The sequence below is a fragment of the Meles meles genome, chromosome 2 (assembly GCF_922984935.1).
Source record: "Meles meles chromosome 2, mMelMel3.1 paternal haplotype, whole genome shotgun sequence".
Taxonomy (NCBI): Eukaryota; Metazoa; Chordata; class Mammalia; order Carnivora; family Mustelidae; genus Meles; species Meles meles.
In genome coordinates, this window is record NC_060067.1 from 4,015,821 (window position 1) to 4,039,216 (window position 23,396).

At 45.4% G+C, this 23,396-nt stretch overlaps 2 protein-coding genes across 7 annotated transcripts in view; one reads left to right on the plus strand and one right to left on the minus strand.

Annotated features, from left to right (window-relative positions):
• PAQR3 (progestin and adipoQ receptor family member 3) overlaps positions 1–21,469 on the plus strand; it is a 37,542-nt gene extending 16,073 nt beyond the window's left edge. For 2 of the 4 annotated variants that reach the window (XM_045998144.1, XM_045998147.1), the window contains exon 6: positions 1,709–2,517. In XM_045998144.1, the coding sequence (XP_045854100.1) occupies positions 1,709–1,851 (143 nt within the window). In that variant the 3' untranslated portion in view covers positions 1,852–2,517. Of the gene's footprint in view, positions 1–1,708; positions 2,518–20,994 lie in introns of those variants that run through there. The other 2 variants (XM_045998146.1, XM_045998145.1) reach the window with 2 other exon arrangements.
• Positions 9,954–23,396, minus strand: part of BMP2K (BMP2 inducible kinase) — a 125,488-nt gene continuing 112,045 nt past the window's right edge. For all 3 annotated transcript variants that reach the window (XM_045998142.1, XM_045998141.1, XM_045998140.1), the window contains one exon: positions 9,954–11,251. In XM_045998142.1, the coding sequence (XP_045854098.1) occupies positions 9,954–11,251 (1,298 nt within the window). The remainder of the gene's footprint in view (positions 11,252–23,396) is intronic.

Consider the following 23,396-nt stretch of genomic DNA (forward strand, 5'->3'; position numbering starts at 1 on the left):
ATTAGGATTCCACAGCATAACTGGGACATGACCCTACATTGAAGACCCGCCCTCCCTCAGGGAGAGCCACAGTTTTCCTCAGGCAACGGTTCTAGCAAAATATATTTTTATAGCACCTTATTAATAATTCTTTTTTTTTCCAAGATTTTTTATTTATTTATTTGACAGAGATTATAAGCAGGCAGAGAGGTAGGCAGAGAGAGAGGAAGAGAAGCAGGCTCCCTGCTGAGCAGAGAGCCCGATGCGGGGCTCGATCCCAGGACCCTGGGATCATGACCTGAGCTGAAGGCAGAGGCTTAACCCACTGAGCCACCCAGGCGCCCCTAATAATTCTTTTCTTATTTTTTCATGACAAGTACACGTAGAAAACTGAACCATGACATTTTCTACATTACATAATTGTGGCCATAGTATTTTTATGCCAGAAGTTTTTTATGCCAGAACTTTCATACCAGAAGTTTCCAGTTGTCTAACATAGGATCCCTGAAAAAGGTCAAATGTTACGTAACTTAACATTTCTCCCGGATGAGCTTGACATAAAGTGTGCCCCCATGTAGCTGCGAGTGTGGCAGAGTGCGGGCACGGCGGGAGCAGCGGACATCCGGAGACCGTACGAGGTGAAAAGCTTCACGGATCTAAATGATAGCTCAGATGCTCTTGAATGAGCCAGTGGCTTAGAAACCGCGTCTCCCCAGTCCCCATTTATGACCTGGCTGCAGAGAGAACCGTGCAGTCGTGAGAATGGTGGCTGCTGGTGGCTGCTACTGTGGCATCAACAGATTGACACCGAGGAACTCCATTTCGGCTCAGTTACATCTTCACAAATGTAGAAACAGCACAGTGGTATCTGACGGGGTCCAAGGATCCCCAAAGGGGTCCATGGACAGAATTAAGTAGATCTAGGATACTTATCTGACATGTGATCAGTTTTCTTTGTAATCCTCTGTGTTTTGTTCTTTTGAAAATGAGTCTGTGGGTTTCACTAGACCGTCACCGTCCACCGTAGCACCAAACAAGGCTGTAGGAGGCCCACAGAAAGGGTTGTGTGGACTCGCACTGCAAAGTCTACGCACTGCGCTGTTTCTCTTGGCAAGAAGAGACAGGGATGGTGACTGGAGAATATTTACATGACATGACCACAGAAGCGCCAGGAGTAAGGAAAAGAGAGTTACATCTAAATTTCTACAGCTCTGGATTTCATTTATTTTGTTCTTTTTCAAGAAGCTTCCCACGTGTTAATTATCCAATCTTGGAATTTAAGCACAGAAATAGTTCTAAGTTGTGTGTGTGTGTGTGTGTGTGTGTGTGTGTATTTGAACTAATCAACCTCAGTAACGATGAAGCCATACTAATTACATTTTGTGGATTAGTCCATGACACATATATCCAGATAAGTAAGACATGAGACAGGGGAGACGAAAGATCAGATTCCTGAAATTAACCAAATTAGTTTGGAAGACACATTTGGAATCATATTTCCAGAATTCACCAATGTCCTTAAAGTAGACCCAAATGTGAATTCATCCTTTTTAAAAAAAAAAAAAGCCTTTGGGTTTGGATGAATCTCCTGTCAGTCTCCAGGTGCTCTGATGCTGCCAAAGTCTTTTTGCTGTGAAGCCATATTTCCAAGTCCAGAGATAAAAATATATTCGTATTTTAATATCAAATACCACAGTCAATATTCTTGACTCTCCGCCTTCCCTTCCAGGACAACTAAACTACCTCGGATCAAGCCACCAGATATGGCACGTGCTTGCAGTAGTGATGTTATATTGGTGGCATCAGTCTACAGTGTACGTCATGCGGTACAGACATAGCACGCCATGCCCGGACTATGTTTCACATTTGTGATGCGGGAGTGGCGCCTGCTGTATACAGTTGGTAAGCAATACGTCACGGGGAGTTGTCTGCCCCACTGTTTCTAAGATTCACATTCGTCTTTCCTTTATCCTCCTATTTAATATATCATGAGTAATACTTTATAAAAATGGAAAAATATACTTGGGAATCGGTAATAATAACTGCTTTCCAGCCCTTAAAACTACTAATTTGCTGCTTGTGCAGAAAGTGAAAATTAGTTGACAATTACGAGAAACATCTGAATAACAATGAACGTGAAGCCAGTGTAGAAATAGTGTTAGTTTTACTTAACACCAGCTTCATTTCCTTAGGAAGGGCTTCACCTCCGTTATAAAACGGAGTCATCCTGTGTGATTCCTTTAATAGGAGATACTTCCAGTGGTGGATCCGGTCGAAGTGCCTCCTCAAGGCCACTCACAGGCCTTGAGCACTCACAGGCCGAGCACAGCCAGGAGCGCGATTCCGAGTCATCACTCGCGTTTAAATACACGGTTTGTGAGAAACTGGCACTTAAGTTATGATTTCCTTTAGCTGTAGGCTCCCTTCTCCTTAGGAACGTTGGTTAGTTTGCTAGAACAAACCCTTTAAACCTTCCCTCCTCTAAGTTGAGAGGCATTAAGAGGAAAAGAACTTGCATCGTCATTTCCCATCCGATGAGAATCACATTAGAAACGATGATATGACCAGGCAACAAATTCTGTGATCTAATATCCAAGGCTTTTCAGCTTTTTTTTAAGCTTTTTAATTTCAAACACTGTTACTAAGTTCCATAGAATAACGGCACTCTTGCCAGTGGATTACAGATTTTTGGTTCCAAAATTCCTGTAGCAAAGTAAGAGTTTCGCCTCTCTGAATTTGCAGTCCTACTAAATTCCTTGATGGGTGGGGGTTCCCAGTTATATGGGTGCTACTTTCAAGGCCACAGAGTCCAGATGGCCCAGGGTTGACCCTGTAATGAACCTTAAGCCTTAGAACAAAGTCATGTAGATGCCCCGGTTGATGACGGGATTACTCCCCCGTACTCTCTTCTTGCCCTTTTTACGCGCGTGTGAGCATTTTACCGACAGCTCGGAGTGTTGGTAGACACGATCTCATACTTGGGCCTGAAGCATTTATTTATCTTTATTGTATACGCCTAAGAAATAGATCTCACCGCCCCAGCATACAATGCTCTTCTCGTTCTTTGGTCTTTTCATGTGTGTAAATTAGCTCCCTTTGGACGCATTCACAAAAACAGGTTCATCGGGATATAAAATATTATCCAGATTTCTTAATGGGTTCACGTGAGCCGCTTTAAATACTGGTGTAGCTTCAGAGCACCAGAGTTAGTGTTGATTGAGGGTGAAGCTTACTTCCACATTGCCGTTTCTGTATCTCGTATTAGGGATGTTACTTTAATGTGCCTCAGTTTATCCATCTGTAAAATTTGGTTTCTTTTCGGTATAGTGTTTTTGGAGAATAAATTCCCCATGCTAGCATCTCAGCACGGAGAATCTTCCCAGTAGGCTGAGGGCGCTGTATTGTACCATGATGATGATGAACACACTACTTTGAAAATGGCTACTTTGCCTCATAAGGCCACAAATTTGATTCCTATGCTGAGTGATAAAAAGACTTTGCTGTAATGATAATAGGATGTATTTTCCCCAAAACAACCCTTAGGGGTCCAACATGGTATTGTTCATTTTAAATAAGATATTTTGTCATTTTGGCCCAATAAAATACACTGAGAATAGTTACAATTAATTTAAAAATAGAAAAGTCTAGGTATTTTAGGCCTGGTACCATTTTTACTATAAAATCTTCTCAAAATAGAAACATTGAACTTTAAGCTCTATTTTCTCTAAATTTTTTAAAGACATTCCTGGTTTTTTGTTAGAGTGTATGAATTATCTAACACTTGCCATCCTGATTAATGGATTAAAAGGGCATACTATGTTTGACTTTTTTTTTTCTTTAAGTTAAAAGGCATACAAGTCTGACTGTAGGGAGAATTCTACCAAGGGGATATTTCATCTTTTTATGAAAATGTTAAATATTGTAAGAAACCTGTCCTCTCTCATTTTCATCTTTACTCTGCAAGATTTTATTATAAAGTAGGGAATGAATGGATGAGTGTGGGTTGCTGTCAACCATAAACACTTCTGTGCTTCAGCGCGTACTGACCCCCATTGTGTGCGTACCACGACTGGCAGAATTTGTAAGACACTGTTAACATGAGAGAATATTTAAACATTGCCTACAAATCTGAGCCTTGTAATAATGTATACTTAAGTTATTTTTGTTTTTATACATTTATTAAAATAAGATTAAAAGTACACTATTCAGCTGCCATACTAAAAAAACTGGTTTTAATTTTACAGTGTGTAAAGTAGAAAAGCTCTTTACCTACAGACTTTACACGTGCATTTGAAAACTATCCGTGGCGGTTTTCAACTGTCTACTGTGCTTTATAAGGTTGTAGTTAACTCATTGGAGACAATTATCTTTCTATATAAAGCCATTTTCAAAACACAGTGCTTGTCTTTTTTGTTATGACACGGCGTGCAATTCAGTAAGCTGCATGGCAGAAACGTGCGATGTGAATAAACTGGTTTACTCAATGTACTACGTGCTGCTTGTCGTTCTTTATAACACGTAACGGCTTCAAAATCGTATTTTAGAATCAGGAATGAAGACTCAGGGAATGTCTGTCCCATCCGTTGGCATCCTGCCCGGACAGAGTAACCAGTTTGAAGATTGTGACCGACTGGCATAAAGCTGTGCAGCGCCATTCGGCAGGTACCTCCCTAGAGCTATCCTTTGCCCTGTGGTCAAGGTCAAGGGGCAAAGCCTGCACTTCCGGGTTCCTGCCAGCTGCTGAGCTGAGTGGATGTGTGTCCACCTGAAGTCCTCATTCTGGGTAGTCCCGGCCCTGCCAAAACGCGTGAAGAAAGAGCTCAGCTGTTCGGGGAGGGACGGAATGTTTTTTTCCCAGCGTCATCACAGTTACTGTGTGTCCTCAGAAGAGGTGCAGAGGCCGTTGGCACCCATGTCCCCGGAAATTCCGTACACGTCCCGAGGAGGGAGTGAGGGAGTGACCCAAAACCGAAACTGTCTTTCCGGAAACATTTTCACAAGGGACAGGTGACAGCAGTAGGGGTCTCCAGTGAAAGGTGGCAACTCTAGCCGTAGACGGTAGGAGTGGCCTGGCTGCGAAGTCTGGGATCAGAAACTGTCCGGAACATGCGTGGAACCGCAGCCGTGCCGGCCGGCTGAGGCCGAGGCCAGCTGTTTCTACGTGTGCGACAGAGAACTCCACTCTGAGAGTAACAAACTACCTCCTACCGGTGAGGCCCGAGCTGGCATCCTTTCTAGCCTTTATGTCATTTAGATCCTTAAAAGGGGATATAAACAGCTCTAATCGCGGGCTATGATTTTCTCCAGCTCAGCTTGAACAGTGGTACATTCCACAGTTGGTACCATTTCCTAAAAACACAGGGCCCTTATTCTCCCGTGTAACTTTCAATGTTGCTAAGTCAAAAAAAGGGAAAAAAGTTCCTAACAAGATGAATCTTTCCACAAGCCCCAGTCTAAAGGCCACCATGTGTGAAATACTACGTAAGATGACGCGGTCTTGACGCCGGACGCAGCCCACCAGCACCAGTCCAATACACGGGTTTTCTCTTTAACACCCCAAAGCCTCTTCTCTGACATAATCAAGGGTTACAGTATTTGACTTAACCAAGTATTTTTAAGTTATATATGTTACCAGATTTTAAGGAGCCTAAATAAATTAGACACAATGCAAAAACAATGCCGGACTTTCACGGGGTACTTCAGAGGGTACTTACCTTCGTCATTGTAATAATCCGTAATTGTAGTTTCTGAACAGATTGTGCTATGAAGTATTTTTGCTGCAAGAATGCTAGGTCACAATGTTTTCCTACTTAAGTCGTACGCTGTGAGCTTTCCCCCAAGAACAGAAATCTAATCCTATTCATTTTTCTATTCCACTAGTTGGAGCATGCTAGGTGCTTTCATGTCTGTGGTATGAGTAAAAGAGCCGAATCAGAGTCTACACCCAAAACCTTTAAGACAAATAATGAAAAACTCCATAGTCACTAATTACAAAGAATATGCAATCCATTTGGGATTTATTGCATTTAAAGAAAGCAGATTATTAAAACAGTAGGTATGATAAATACAGTAAGAAAATAATTTTAAATTTCCAACAAAACAAAGTGAAGGACAGAGTTCAGTCAATAAGAATAAGCAATGTAAAGGCAATAAAGTAGTAAAATCAGTTAGTGCTTAATTAGATGTAGAAAGAAAAGAAAATCAACTGATTCTATCTCCTAAACAGTTTCCCAGCTAGATTTGAGGACTGAAGTCACTTTAGAAATATAATAAACATGTAAATCAGGTTTATTAAAAGTTAAAGTTATTTGCTTAGTGGTACATAAAAGGCTTCAGAAAATTCAAGTTTAACAAAAAAATGGAAGTGTAATCAAAGAAAGTGCACTTAAAGCTGTTTGCCAGCAATTTAAAAAGGAGCTTCCTATTACTATACTGCTTACTATTAGACGACCTTTCAATCACAAAAGGAGAGTAGTAATAAAAACAATTTTCAAACGTAGCACAACTTTTAAATAAAAATAACCCCAAATGACAACCCATTGCATTTTCATCTACCTCATTCTTTTAGTGGCTTTTGTAAAACCTCCCTAGGAGTGGATGTTCTTTTAGTCATGATTGCGGTTGCAATTCCATGAAAATTAAAAATTCACACGAACTCCACAGTAGAGAGATGTGCCATTTGCATGCATGCGTGTGTTTATCTATTTCCCTCAGTATATAAACACCCTGGTGCGTCCAAGTTTTCAAACGTAATTTTGATTCTCACAGTAGATACGTCATCTCATCGTCACAGTACATCTGTCTGTCAGTATCAGACCCCACAGTGATGAGTGAGTCTGCTAAAAGGAAGAAAAAGCACATTCTACACATATTAAAACAAATGTACCAAACTCCTCAGAACTAGTGATACTAACACACGTGTGTGCCTTCTGGCGATGCTTATATGAAGTACCAAAACTCGAACTAAGCAGAAAACGGCTCTGCCCGATGAACGTCAGAGCGGAAGGTTCCACCTGACTCTTCTCCACCAGCCACAGGAGGACAACAATCACCCTTAAAACAATAAACGGGTGGGATCAGAAGGTGTATCTGTCTACAATTCCAAATAAGGTCATAATTGCGCCCAAATACACATGCAGGGAGGGCATGGGTCTTCTCAATTTCCCAACCGATACTTCTGAATAAATAGTTAACTTTTCGTCCGGCCTAAAACCTTTCTTCCTCTACCTAATGCATACACCAACAACTTTCATTTCTCAGCAGATACATTCTTCAGTGCCATAAAAGCTGATCTTTTAAACACAGTTGTGCTGAAGTGGCATTTAAAAAGTTAACTGAATGGTCCACTTTTAAACAACGATTATTCAAAATCAATAAGCATTATTAAAGCTGTTAGAACAGAAATAACTTTGGCCTCAGATGTTTGCTAGTTTCATAATTTACTTCCCTTAGTGATGTTCAAGTATTACAGGTTGTTAGGACTACGTACAAAAGCACAGAGGACACCTGATTAATAACAGGAAAAATAATTTCAACTTTCCTTCCTTAAACGAGAATTGGGCCATCCCATAACAGTACCAAACGTTTACTGAAAGCTGTGTCCCAAGTATGGGTTAGGCTCTTTCTCACGCCTTGGGAGCTCCAGTCTCCTAACTCTCATAAGGGACCTCGGCATTGCTGGAATGGCCTACATCCTAACAATAGTGGGAGGAGATAATGAAAAAGAGAAAGCAACCCAAATCCGAGACTCCTTGGAAAATGCCCTTACGTCAGCACACAGGAATCTCCCCATTTCTATCCTGTTAGGTCACCGGTTGAATCCTAGTATTTCCTCTGAGCTATAATCTCAAAAGAGAAAGTCACTGGGCTATGATAGAACAAACATAAGGATGGAAATATTTTAAACCATGTCAAAACTGCTTCCTTAGAATCCATCCAACTTTTAAGCCCAAAGCGTCTACATCAGTGTCTAAATCACTTAAAATTGTTCAGTGTATTGAAAAGTAAGTGTAAGCAAGGCCTTGGTATCAGACACAATCTAAGTATTTCATGTTTACATCCCAAGGAGACCACATTAATTCATCTACTACCTCTTTTAAATTAAACTCATGAGGTCTAGCAGAGACCAAGGCCAAGGACTAAAATAGTCAGCATACTGTGTACACATCAACCAACAAATTTTCATTAAAAAAAAAAAATGTTTGATACAAACCTACTATATATAGTTCATGGATTTACTAAATGAAAGAAAAGTATCACTTGAGTCTACCTTGTAAAGTTTTGAAAAACATCTACTTGAGCATTTGCATTAGCAGTATTAATCAACCTGAGAATCAGGGGGGGAAAAGGTGCAAACATAATATTTGCCTTTGGCACAAGGACAAGTAATTGGTGCAGTCGGGGCTCTAAAAATACGATTCTTAACACAATGCTTGGTCCGCCTCTGCTACACTGGGATTCACATACTGCTTCCCTATTTGTCCACAAATTTATATCTGATTAAAAACATCCAAGAAAAAAACAATAAACATGAATATATAGTTTAGTCACATATACTTTGCTCTTTCCAAGTTTAGAACTGAAAACAGGCAAACAGCTCATCCCATCCGGGCACTATAATTAAGAGATTCTAATAAGATTACTCATAAAATAGACTTTAATTGGGTTCAAAGAAAGTTCGTTTAAGGTATAGCAATCAAGAAGAGTGCCGGTTATTTAGAGTTTCCACCCCTTTTTGTAAATAGCTTTAACAGTTCTAGAAACTTCTAAATGTGGATAGGGAAGGACAGTTAATCATAACTTAAAACAGCCGGAGACAGGAAGCACAGACTGGATTCACATTAATTCATATAGTAATTTCTATCTTATTAAACAATTTCTATAAAATCTCAAGTTTCTAATTAGGATTTGGGGTGTAAAAAAAAGGCAATTTGGTAGCTGGGTTCTCTTGTCGCCGGAGACGGGCGCGTCAGCCCGCAGAAGGGAGAGGCTCGCTCCTCGCCGGCGGAGCCCGTGGAGCCGCCCGAGGGCCCGCCGGGTCGGGGCAGAGGTACTTGCGGCAGGACGCGGGGTCCTGCCCGTAAGGCTTCGTGGTTCCGCCGGTCCGCGCGGCAGGAAAACACTCCCCGCCCGACCCCAGCCGGGGAGCTGCTGCCCGTGACTCGGGGACATCCCGGGAAGGTGGTACTTTAGTGAAGTACATTACTCGATGCAACACGATTTTGTGTTGTAAACGGCTCAAAAACTCAGGGTTTCGGCTGCCTGTGTTTTTCCTGGGGCAGTTTCCCTACGACCCTGTCCTCACGGCCCGTTTGTCCAACCATCTGCTTTATTCGGGGCATGACAGTAACACTGGGAGCAAGAAGCCCAGGGTGTTCTGAAGTTCCCGGTCTCTCTCCGGGACCCCGTGCGTGCCCCGCGTCCCCGGTCTTGTCGGGGATGCCCGCGGGGTGCTCCGTCCTAATGGCACTTGTCTTGGAAAATGCGACCTTCCGAGGCGCCACTGTCCGTCGCTCTGGCTCCGCGACGCCGGGGACGGCGCGGGGACCGGCATCTCCGCGGCCCGCAGACGGGAACTCGGCGCTTCTCCAGCAGAACCAGGGTCCGCGCCGCGCGGGGAGAGACTGAAAACTCCGCGGGCGCAGCCGGTGCTCGGACCGATGCGCACGGCCGGATCGTGCCAGAAGCCCGGGGCGCGCACACTCAGGGACCAGGGACGCGCCGCTCAGAGTGACTGTCCAGGCCCGCGCCGGGGCGACCCGGCTGCAGAGGTGGCCCGCGCTGTCCCTGCAGTCCAGGGACCCCGTGCGGGCGCCTCCTGCGCGGAGCCTTCCCCTCTCCATCTGGTTTACTGAAAACGGCCTGTTCCGACGGGCTGGGGACGAGTGACACACGGACAGACGCGTTTTCCCGCGGATTCACACCACCACTCACGCTCTGGCGACGGGCGTCCGGGCCCGCACGCGTCGGAGCCGCTACTGCTTGGCGGGGAACGGCGCGGCCCCGAACGGGTCCAGCTCGGCGGGTGCGGCCCGCAGCACCAGCTCGGTGAAGGGCACCGCGCCGAAGTCGTCGGTCCGCAGCGCCTCGGGGCTGTGCAGCGCGCCGGGCCGCGAGCTCGCCCTGGGCCGCCCGGGCAGGACGGGTCCGTGGTCGGCCCGCGGGTCGCTCAGGCCCGGGTGCGGCGGGTGGTGCGGGGGCAGCCAGGGCAGCTCGGGCGGACGGAAGGGCTTGGCGCCGAAGGGGTCCAGCAGGCTGTCCTCGGGCTGCAGGCCGCCGCCCCGGTCCCTGCCGTCGGGCATGGCCACGCTGATGTTCTCCTTGGAGTCCGAGATGGTCAGGAACTCGTTGCTGCTCTGGGAGTCACGGCGGCCCGCCCTGCGGGGCCGGCGCGCGCGCTCGGGGGTGCGGAAGGCGGGCTTGGCGGGCTTCCTGGCGGCGGCGGCCGCGCCGTGGTGCCGCTTGCCGTTGGCCCTGGCCGCGTCGGGCTTGGGGCGCCGCTGGCGGGACGACAGCTTCTGCAGGCCGCGCGGCTTGGCCCGGGGCGGCGGGGCCCCCGCGAGCTCCTCGAACGGCACGAGCCCGAACAGGTCCTCGCGGCCGTCGCTGCCGCCCGCGGGCGCGGGGACCGGCTGGAAGGGCGTCGCGCCGAACGCGTCCACACTCCGCGGGCGGCCGGGGCCGTCCTCCTCGCCCCCCCGGCGGCCGAACGGCGCCTTCGTGAACACGTCGGGCTCCTCCGGCTCGGGGCGCGCGGGGGTCTGCGGCTGCGGGGCGCGCACCGCGAGGAACGGGACGGCGCCGAACACGTCCACCTCCGGCCTCGCGGCGTCCGCGGCCCCGTCCGAGGGCGACCGGCCGCGGCCCACGAGTGCGGCTCCGCGGCCGCCCCGCACCTCGGCGCGCTCGTCGTCAGAGTCGGAGCTGCGCTTCTCGTCGTCGTCCTCGTCCGAGTCCATGAGCAGAGGCCGGTGACCCAGGTTCTCCGGCTCCGTGTCGTCGTCGTTAAAATCCCCTGGTTCCCCCTGGAGAACCTCTTCGTCCTCCTGCTCGTCCTCTTCGCTGCTCTTCGGAGAAGGCGGGTCCGACTCAAAGTCACTGTCGGACTCCTCGGTCCGCCGCGGCACCTGACCGCGCACCGAGGGGCTCTCCGCGCTTCTCTTCCCGGCCCGGTGGTCCTTACCCACCGGACTTGCTCGTCTGCTCCGGATCGGGTCCGCCGAGCTGTCCTCTCCACCCGCGCATGAACGTTCCGATTTCTTCTCCGGGGAACCTGCAGGTTCAAAGAAGAATTACTAGGGCATTCCGGCACACCTCGGGACCCATGTGCACCAAACCGAATGGGAGGACACGGGCATGACAAGTCCCTCCTTCCCGCTCACCTACAGAAAACAGTGTCAGCTTCCGCCGTGGTCACTGGGCTTACGGACTGGCGCTGGACTGGGCGCTCAGGTCCTCTAGTGCAGACATTTACTTGCCTCTGTACCCTACACACCACCTACTCACCACAGGCCCTGCTTGACTAGCGGCGAAGTTTGCTTGATGGTGCCCAGAAGGGGACTCTGGGTCCCCTTCTGCACAGGCAGACTTCCTTCTCCCACCCTCAAAGTAAGATTATTCAGCGAATCGCCCCTCCTTAGAATCCCACATTTACCAAACCCCCTTCTGCTTATATTTCAAGGCCGTTATAAAGTCTTCCCAGAGATCGAGATCAACAAGCAGGAAGAGCCTGTCTGCTCAGTCGTGTTTCACCATAATTTTTTAAATCAGCATCTGGTCATCTTAAGACTTAGGCTAACATGAGGGCATCCCCATAATCTGACCAAAGACAAGGACCAGGTACTGAACCGAGATTATACCAAGGACACCTGCCTTCTCTACGGCCACATCTTCCTTTAACTATCATACCTTCACTACTAAGCATCCCACTAAAAGCATGCTACTTTTAAAAGAGAAACTTGACTACCAATATGTTCACTACATGATGCATAATAAAACTGCATCAAATCTAGTGCCTTACGATTTCACTGTATGGCATGTAATAAAGACTGTATTAGTGACATGAAGATACCTGTCACCCCAAGACACTGGTGTACTGAACTGATTTTCCAGATGTAGGGATCAGTTTTAACTGATCCAACCGCATGTCCAATCATCCCTTCCCTTCCTTTGACTGAGATCAGATATTTTCAGAATTAGCTAGAGCTGAAGGTAGAGTCTGTAGTCATGAAAGCCAATCAACTTCTGAGGGAAGGACCATTACTTTCCTGTTATTAACGTGGTCCCTGAGGCATAGAACACTCTGAGAGTTCTTACCTTCTCTTTTTGTCTTCCCACCTCCCTGACTACTCCTTCTGGATCACACACAGAGACGTCTCTTTCACGAACATCTCCAAAGGCATGGATGTTCCCCTGGGTTCTGTCCTTGGCTCTCTCCTTCTGTAAGTCCTCCTGTGGTCTTGAATACTTACGTGCTAACCATCACGACTGGATCTCTGTACTACTGACCACGAATACTTATCTGACTCATCTAATACTTATGAATATGTATCCTACTATTACTTCAAACTCAGTAATTTCGAGAGCACCTTTCCTCTTAAAATGTGCTCCTCACCACTTCCTACTAAATGAGTAAACAACACATCTAACTAGTTCTGCAAATCAACAGGAGTCTGGAAATCATCTTCCTTCCTCCCCAAAGAGTTAGTGTTCTTAAACTCTTGAATCTGTTCCCTCCAGTACCACGTCCCTCAAACTGCTCCCCTATCCTGCCACCAGAATGGCTTTTCTGAAACACTAGTTATGTGGCTACAGCCTAAACCCAGTCAGTGGCTCTCTAAAGCCCTAACCCTCAGCCCAGCACAGGGTGCCCTTCTACAGATCCTGTCCTCCCGCATCTTTAGCCTCAGACGCTGGTGTCTTCCACGAGTACACAGCTCTACCTGAGTTCTCCTGCTACCCAACCTCTCCACGTTTGCTATCAGAGACCAAGGGACCCAACACATCTGGTTTTCAAGGGGCCCGCGGCTGTTTTAGCGTCTTCCTACCACTGGCATCCCACCCCTTGCGGGAACATCCTTCGGGCACTCCCACTCCCAGCTGACTTGCCTAGGGGACCCAGCTGTGTTTCAGGACCCAGCCGACGCCAGGGCCCTGCAAAGACACCCCTAGAAAAATCCCCATATTGGGGGCTCCCGATGAACTCAGAACCAGCCTCGATTGCACTGTATTACGATTATTGCTTGTCTGTTTTCCCTACTCGATCATGGGCTCCCAGACACAGTCCTATTTGTCATCCACCTCACTTAGCACGGATCATCAGCACTTGTCGCCTGAACAGTAGTGACTACTCTGCGCTCAGAGCCACGGGCGGGCGCACCCAATACAGTCGGAACACAATGAAGAAAGTCACATTCAAAAACGAACTCTTTACATTTGCAGATTTTTTTCAGCTCCAGATTCAGTCTCTGTCTTCAGGAGCGCACCGTCAAGGTGGGAGCCCGCGCAAGCAGAGACTCGAGCGCAAGCACGCTCTGCAGTAGCGGGGCCGTGGCGCAGGTCACGGTGGGGCAGGGGGACAGACGCCTACTCTGCAGAGTGAGCAACGGCGTCCCTGAGAGAGGACGGTTGACACTGAGCGGTGACAAGGAGCCAGCCCTGCAAAGGACAGGCAGCAAGCTGCTCCGAGGAGACGCCAGGGCACGCTGACGGCGACTGCCAGCAAGCAGAGGGCCCGCGCGCGGCGCACCGTGAAGGGGCGGATCACAGAAGACGCCACAGAAGACGCGGCAGGAAGCGGAGGGGAAACACCCGGCCTCTGAAGGTGCCTTTCTGGCCACGAGGAGGAGTCTGGGATTTGTTCTAAATTCAGTGCGGAGCGGAAAGCCGTCCCGAGGCTTCATTGAAAATGGGCGTCCTGAGCAGGCTGGGATTGGAAACGGGACTGAGCGCTGAGCTGCAGAGAAGCAAGAAGATGGCGAAGCGGAAACGGCAGAAATTAAAGGCAGAGATGCCGGAGGCCTGCACGGTGGCGGCAGGCCAAGGGGAAGTGAAGGACAGAGACCGAGGGAGGGAACTCGGGAAGGACCCCAGCGCCGTGAGCGCAGAAGAGCGCGAGTAAGGAGGAAGAGGGAAAGCAGGGATCATCAAGAACTTGGCTTTGGACACGAGGCCTGAGTGACCCGTGAGGCATTTCAGTGCAAACAGATGCTGGACACCAGAGATGCGGGCGGCCCCCAGGTGGCGACGATCGCGGAGGGCGTGAGTGGCCGCTGCGCTGCGCCCGCCGGTGTGGCACAGCCACGGGCCGCGGAAGAGCCGCGGCAGAGCCTGCAGCGCCAACGGCCAAGGCCCGAGAGCAGCACCCAGCCCCGGCGGGCGGGGGCCCGGGCAGCCCAGAGAGGGGTGCCCCCGGGAGCGGGGACCAGGGGAGGCCAAAAGGTGCCCCCAACTGAGGACAGACAGTGGCCACCGGCTCGGGCCAGCCCGTGCAACTGGCTGGCAACCTGGACGTGAACAGGGCTGAGAAGGGGCCAGAAGACACCAAGAATCCCGTCAGGTTCTACTTCAATGTAATCTTCGTCCATGGCAGGCTTCTCTTAAATCCTAACGGATGAAAACCAAATCGGATGCAGATTCTCGGTCTGACTTCTCCATACAGCTTACTTTTACTTATTAAAAACAAAGATTACTTTTAGATTAGCTATAAATTTCTGTGAATTTTTATCCAAAAGAAAGAAAAAGTGTAATGGCAAAGACTTAGAACCATGCCTCACCGTGGGCAGTTCCTCTGTGATGGAGTGTGACTTACTCCTTCAAGCTCCTTACCTGCCTGCCCAGCGAGCCACAGTGTGTACACATCACGCCTGCTCACGGACACCTCCGGGAACATTCCAGAACGTTTTCCAACCTGTATCCACAGAACATGTTTCTTCTTACAAGAACCAAACAGCTCTGTGGTCTCAGGTACCTGAATTTATAAAATGCTGCCTTTAATACGCCTCTACCTGGAAAATGCTCATTAAAGGTGCTGCCAAGTCCCCTACAAAAGAATCTGCTTAATCTTATGAAACCCAGGACTTCCCAAATTTGCTTCACTACAAACATTTTTATGTACAAGTCACACCTATTAACTTTATAAATGATTTTGCAAAATACACTCTGAAAAAATACTATTTCTACAACCTTTTTTCTTTTTTGAAGATTGTATTTATTTGAGAGAGGAAGAGCACAAAGTCAGAGTGAAAGGGAGAAGCAGACTTCTCCCTCAGCAGAGAGCCTAAGGGGTGGGCGGTCTGGATCCCAGGACCCTGGGATCATGACCTGAGCCAGAGGCAGATGCCCAACCGACTGAACCACCCAGGCATCCCTGTCTCTACAATTTCTTGGAGAAATTCCGTTTCTAGGACATAGAGATCTTCTGGAAAATTTAACATAGGACACAGTCCTTCAGTTGACCTTCTCTTTGTTATTCTAGTTTAATCCCAGTCTTCTAAATTAACTGTTTCCTTTACCCAGCTGGCCACTGTGCTTTTCCAAGACACATACATCATTTCCTACTCATTCTGTCCACACTGTCAGTTTCTCAAAGTTGTTTTAATACAGACATAGATTTCTTTGTGTTAAGTGCTACACAGATTTTTTTTTTTTTTAAGAGAGAGCGAGCCCTGGCGGGGGGTAGAGAGAGAGAGAATCTTAAGCAGGCTGCACGCCGGCACCGTGCCCAAAGCGCGGCTTGGTCTCACAGCACAGACCATGACTGAGCTGAAATCGAGTCGGTGCTTCACCAACTGAGCCACGCGGGCACCCCCAGTTCTATTTTTTTAATTTTCAGCATGAATAAAAATTTGTGGGGTTTTTCATTTACCACTTTTAATGCATGTTCACAGGTATCAATATACTTCTGATTAATTGACAGGAACAGGATAAAGCATTGTATATGTAACATTTTAAGATTTAACATTTACCTCTAGGTTGTTAACAGTACCTCTAGGCTGTTTCTAGTTTTTCAGTATTTTATATAGAACCATGATCATATACTTTTTCCTTGAGAGGAAAAAGGAGAAAACTCTTTTTTTTTTTTTAAGATTTTATTTATTTATTTGACAGAGAGACAGATCACAAGTAGGCAGAGAGGCAGGCAGAGAGAGGAGGAAGCAGGCTCCCTGCTGAGCAGAGCAAGGCTCCATCCCAGGACCCTGGGATCAATGACCTGAGCCTAAGGCAGAGGCTTTAACCCACTGAGCCACCCAGGTGTCCCGAAAACTCTCCTTTTTTTAATATCAGTTTCACTTTACGGATTTACTGTTATTGCCTCATTCTACATATTCATTACACATAATTAATACATAGCTAAAACTTTAATCCGGTAACCACCTCTGACAAGATCGTAGCTAATACTCTGTACCCTCCCGCATACTATGAGGAAATACATAAATGACCATGATACGAAGGAATAATATAACAATTCCAGGTTCCACTCACAGGACTGTTACAAAGAAAGGACTTGGAAGACGGCCCCACACACAACAAGCACTCCGGAGTGCACGACCAGCACCACCTCCGGAACAAGGCCGAACTCAATTACTTCATCCCCCAAATTCCGCCCTTCCAGGGTCTTGTCTGGACCCAGTGGTTGACAGTGAGTCTGTGTGCAGGGGGAAGGGGGTGCGATTCTTTCTTTTTTAAAGATTTTATTAATTTGAGAGACAGTGAGCACACAAGCTGGTGGAAAGGCAGGAGAGGAAGCAGCAGACTCTCCACTGAGCAGGGAGCCCAACGTGGGGTTGGATTCCAGGACCCCAGGATCAGGACCTGAGCCGAAGGCAGAGGCTTAACTGACTGAGCCCCCAGGCACCGCAGAGATGAGCGCAGCTCTATGTGGCTAATCCAAGAGGCGTTCAGGTCCACCTTAGAAATGGCCAGAAAATGAGTGCCTGGGTCAGTCAGTCAGTTCACAGTTCTGAACATGTGACTTGATATCAGGGTGGTGAGTTCAAGCCCGACACTGGGTGTAGAGATTACATAAAACATGTGCATTTTTTTAAACGGCCAGGAAAAAGTAGGCACACAAATGTATATCCACATACAAGGGTGCACACCGGATCCTGGAAACTGTCTCCGACTTTTAAACAGCTGCAGTTGGGGGCACAGTGTAAGAAACTGAAAAGCCTGCTTTCAAAACCCCAAGAGCAGACTCACACAATGATCTATGCCATCTCTGTGGTTTCAGATTACAATCCTGGAAAAAGTATGGGCAACGGGGGAAACTTTCTGTTGGTTACAGAAAGACGGGTTTTCTTTCTTTTATTGTCTCCCCTTTATAAAACTAAGACAAGCAAGGATGTTAATCCGAATTCCTTTCTTCTCCCACATTTTCACAAGAGAGTCAGGAGCAGCTATGAACTTTCCGGACAGCATACTAAGTGCAATTAAATGTTAAGCACCATTACAACAATGTAATTATTGTAACTGTAATTGTAATTGTAATTTACACTGTTACATTACAACAATGCAAATGCATGCCGTCCTCCCTCTCCAGTACCTCCTGCTGAGGGAAAGTTACATTCCAGGCTGTGTGTTTCAGCAATCCTAGAGAAGGCTCTACTTGCTGCAGTAAAAGTGATCTACTGAAGCATCCCGTCTTCACTGTGAAACTATAATAGAACTGAGAAAGAAATGGGAAACTTACAAAATTTAAGGTTGTTTCATATATTCTAAGGCTTTTAGTCCTATTCCACAGGCACGGAAGATTGTCAAAATGCATACTACGGTTATAAAGTTGGTTATCCACTGTACAATGTATAGTACTTTAAGATGTGGCTTCATAGTTAAATGCCATCAACTCTTACATTCTATTTCTTTGCCTAAACATAGTCCTGTAATTGGGGGAAAAGAAAAGAAAAGAAGAGAGTTCAGATATTCCTACTGTTTGCTCCTGGGGCCAGACTGCTGCTTCTAGTTATCATCAGAGTAAATATTACACGTGATTTACTCTGAAATTTAAATCAGGATTATTTCACTACTTAATTTCCCCAAAGTACAGCCTAAATATGTTTCCTTATAATTCAATATATCTTAAATCCTAATAATCCCTATATTTACTGAGAACTGTATTATTAACATAAAAAAGTGGCTGTTTTTCAAGTGGGTGGAAGGGAAGATATATTAGAATAAGCACTAGAAAGATATAAATAAAAAATATCTAGAATGTGCCCAGAAAGATACCTCAGTTATCTTTCTCTATGAATCGGTTGTGATAAAACACTGTACATACTCATATACTTTTATTTTTGGCTCTGGGTAGGGCATTCTTCTTTCCTTAAACTAAATACATTAGAAGACCCGGATGGCTTCTAGTTAGAATATTATTTCTGCTCTGTGCCTTGGAACTACAAACTACAAAATTTCAGCTTTTTGAGTAATGCTTATCTTTTGAGGTTGGTCTGATTTCTGCAAACAGCCAATATCCAATCAGAACAAAATCCTGAAAATAAAGGGAGTGACTAAGACAATGTAGATTTGGATAAATTATTCAATAAAGAGTTATAAACGTCTTTAATTATCTTGTGCAGCATGTAAATGGTCCCTCAGGAAAATTCCAAGTAATGTGTTGGAGGGACAAAGTTACAACAGGGCACCTGGGTGGCTCAGTCGGTTAAGTGTCTGCCTTTGGCTCAGGTCATGATCTCAGGGTCCTGGGGCTGGGATGGAGCCCCGTGTCAGGCTCCCTGCTCAGCGGGAAGCCTGCTTCTCCCACTGCCTCTGCCCATTCCCCTGGCTTGTGTGCTCTCTTTTTCTCAAATTAATAAAATCTTAAAAAAAAAAAAGTTACAACAATGTGAAATCACTAAAATGTCAAGAGAGCTAGTATACTTCAACACATAGATCCTGCTGATGAAAGTTATTTCACTGGCTTAATATACATCATATAGAGAACTGCAAGGTAACAGTTCAGAACTAGCTAGAGCAATGGTTCAGTTACTCAGTACTGCGAGTAAAACGCATTTACTACATATCTAAATGCCACATGAACCATCTGATAACTGTTTATATAAAAACACACAGCATCTTCCCCTTCCCTTATCTGCAGAAGATACTAGATGGAAGTGTCCTTTGATGACCTGGATTCGTGCACTGCCTAGCGACTGGCTTCCCTCATCTGTAGAGTAGGGCGGGCAACAGTACTTGCCTCTGAAAGTCGTAGCAAGGATTAAAGCGAGAACATACGTGAGGGGCTTCCCCCGCTGCTGGCGGGCACGCAGGGAAGGACGGTGTCAGTGCGGCTGGCGTAACGCGCCATCATTTCCTGGTGATTTACGGAGAACCCACCATAGGCTTCCAAAGACGCTGAGGAACGAGTCAGAGGACAGCAACGAATACTGTCAAGCACACAAACGCAGTGCCAAGGGCTTTTCAGACGTTCTCTCTCAACTCCCCACCATGAGGCTCCCACACGGCGTTACGGTGAAAACGCTCTGAAAGGTTTGTTACGATCCTTTCAACTTTCTTAACTACATCTTCGGAAATGTCCCCTTGCTCTATGTCAGATCACTGTCCTGCCCTCCTGCCACTCTGAAGATACGCATTGTTACTCTCCAGCTCTCTGCCTGGCTTTCCCTTTTCTCTCGGTTTCTTTCCGTCGGGGACCTTAATCCAATTTCACAGCTGCAACTATATTTGAAAGCAAAAAACAAGAAGGGATTTTTAGAGAAGTAGTCTTTTTACACACGAGGCATATGAAGCTAGGAAAGAGTTGACTAACATCCAAGCTCACGGCCGTACACACCAAAGTCGGAGTGACTTCTCTGTGACCCTAGTGTAAAACTCTCACCTGTAAATCCTACCATTAAATTACCAGCACAATATCATCACCAGCAAATACTCAACACGGCTCATTGTCAACCCCCGACAAAATGCAGCCATAGACCTGTTCTGAACTTCTTTCGATTTCCTTTACAAAGCTGTGTCTGGAGAAAAAAAGCTCCATTTTGTTTCCACTTCAGCAAATAGTGTTTTGTTGAACTGTACAACAGGTATCTTGTGCTGCGTGTTTTATAGTCTGTAGGCCTGAGGTCTAGTCTAGGAACTACTATAAGGCTTCATCACCAAACGAACCAATACTCAACCTGACAAAATCCAGAAGATAAACATCCAAAAAGCCTCCATTTCCTCATCTATAAGAGAAAGGCAGTAATGGAACTCACCTGATAGAAGTAAACATTAAATAGCATTCACTTTACTTAGTAAAAGCTCATTAAATAGTAGGGTATGTGTGTGTACAAAGAGAGAGATGATATTTGGCTGCTAAAGCAAAGAACTTACTTCTCAAGGTCCTGTGCGGCGCACAAAGACGAATAAAGCACTTCCCGACTTCGGGAAGTTCGCCGCCGCTCGCTTCAGCAACAGTGACGCTCACCTACTACCCCTGATCCCAAGTGATCTGGGAAGTGACTAACCCGGTAAAAACAACTGGGAGGTTCTGAAGAACAAGCGTAACTCACCAAATGAATTTACGAACATGAATCTGCCAAATAATATCAGAACATAATTTCATCCATTTCATGCTTGAGTTTTCATAAAATGAAATTTCTAGATGCTAAAATTTCAAAAATACCATAGTCTTGCCCAGCCTGAGAGAGGATTCCAAACTCAAAAGTTAATTTTTTAAGGTCAGTTTTCATATTTTCTTATATTTATTACAGTATTCTTTCATACTCTCTGGGAAGAAGAGTGAAATCCTAGTTAATGCCACAGTATTTAAAATAAATACTGCAAATAATGTATTCTTCAATCACATAAATTAACCTCCATAAACTATATCAGAAAATTCAAAATATTTAGAAAATGTCAAAAAATGTGGGCAGGGGGCATCGTTTGCCTCATTCTCTTCTAGTCAGGCTTCCATCTTTTAGAGAATAGCTCTTTCAGTTATAAAACAGGTGGTACGTTTTTAATTATGTAAGAAGCTTCCAGCTTCAAGGAAATTTTATTTTGCTGTTCTTTTTTTGCTATCAGATGATAGAGGATGAATGGCTGGAACGTGCTCTTGTAATGACATGCCTTCTGCCGGCTCAGCAGGTAGGGCCCAAGGGAGGGGCCGCAGGACTCGAAGCCCACTCTGAACTGACTGCGCACGCCTGCCGCCATCTCCCAGCAACGCGCCAGGCCAGGACCAGCATCAGCGGATGAGGAGGCTTTATCCAAATCTGTACGGTTTCTCCCAAGACAGGCCAAGTGACAAGGCCTGAGTAAAAAAGAGAATCATGCTGGTTGTGAACAGTATTTTCCAGCCAGATTAAAAATGCTACAAAACTGACATTTTTATTATGTAGATTTTTTATTTAAAACAGGCCACTCAACATCTTTGTTTTGCTACTATTTACAGAAGAGAGTTTAGAAGCAGACAGAGCTGGATTCCTACTTATAAACGTAAACTATCTGACCTAAACCAAGTCACTGACGCTCTCTGAGCCTCAGTGTCGACTGTATGTATAAATGGTAACCATGATCGCCGACACCCTGGAATAGCAAAATTCTTGATCTTCAAGAATTACTAGAATCTAAAAATATAAGCAATACATTCATCATCACTTATAAAATGACACAGCATTTGAACGGACGATCCTGCAATAGTCTACGTCCCAACAAATACTCGCTACACACAATGTGACCTTTCCTAACCTCAAACTCAATTTAGCGTCCTGTAAGGTAACAAGAACCATGATGTGGATCTGGGATTTGGAAGAGTAAGTTCACCAAATCTAATTAAAAATGAAATGCAATATATGAAATCTAAAACTTCAGTAACTTAATCCAGTCTGTCAACAAAATTCTTCAAATATTCTATGTTTCAGAAGGGAGAGTGTGTGGGTTTGATGAGGAATGAATCCCATGCTTTTAATACAGTTTTATGTGTGTACTGGTAGTTAATGCTTTAATAAGAATAGGAATAGCACTATCCAAACAGTTCTTCAAGGTACCAGGACTTAAGAGGATCTTAGCTTACTATTACTGGAATTCTGTAGTCCTACTAGCTAGACAGCAGCTACAACTTATTTAACACAAAGATTTTTAAAATTTAGTAAAGAGTAAACATATTATGTAGTAACACTACCAACAACAGTCACGATAGCAACAACACTGAGAATGTTGTGCTTTGTGTAACACTCTCCTTTTTGATTCTTTCAATAATCTCAACAAGTAGCTAATATTATCTCCAGTTTAAGATAAAGAAACCCTCCAAGAAACTTAGGCAACATCCTCTATCACATGGCTAATCTGTGATAGAACTAAGATTTATACCCAGGACTTCATAATTCCAAACCTGTTTTGGAATTACAGTATTATAATTATGATATACCATTCTACTCACAGTTCAGTAACCTGACATAAAAGGTAAATATAATTCCAGGATAATTAAAATATCATCTTGGGGAATACAATATTACCCTTACATACGGCACCAAACATATTCTTGATATAATTATTTGATTTCTGCATAAATGGATATGTACAAAACTTAATTTGGCCCACAAAGAAATGTTTAAAAACAAGAACAGGAAAAGCTAGGTTTGAACAATTTAAGACATGGTCTATCAAAATGTTTCCACCTAAGCTTCCGAAAAGCCTGAAAAAGTGGTAGCATAATCTAACGCACCAAACGAATCAGAAAGCTGCGTCTGTGTGAACAAATCAAGGTAGTCCCCCGACTGTACCAGCAGCCCTGGAGTACGCGCAGCTGTTACAGAAATGGGGGGAAAAGGTATTTTGGAAGAGGCTATGGGACCTAGGGTAGGGACACAGGGAATATTCCCACTAATTGAAGCCTTTTGTTTGTTTGTTTTTTAAGCTGCAATGCAATGAAGCAATACCTCAAAAATTCACAGGGAAAATTACATTCAGTGTAGAATTATTTACGCAAATTATCAATCAAGTGTCAGTTAGGAAAAAAGATATTTTTAGGCAGAAAAGCTTAAAACTTTTCCTCCCACACATAGTTTCTCAAGAAACTAGTAGAGGGTTGCTTTGCTAACAAACCAAGAAAGGAGATTTCCCCCGCCCGCCGCCCCGCCCTGCCCCGGGGGTGGGTGTGGAGTTAACAGTAAGAAGAAGGTAACAGAGTAAGTAGGATATATTAAATACCAGAAGTGAAAAATCATCTCTACGGAATCTGAACAGGGGTGGGGGCATGGAGGCAGCAGGCAGAGAAGTGAATTTTTTCATTATAAACACTGTTAAATCTAGCTTTTTAAGGTATATAAGTATTTTGATTAATAAAATTAAGTTTAAAAACTAATTTTGTAAAATTATGATAAACCGAAGAAAAACAAAGCAAAAATTAATCCATCATAACTTCAAAGTTAAGATTAAAAGTTCTCACAGAAATTTTGTCTTTCAAAATAAAAAGAGCACAATTC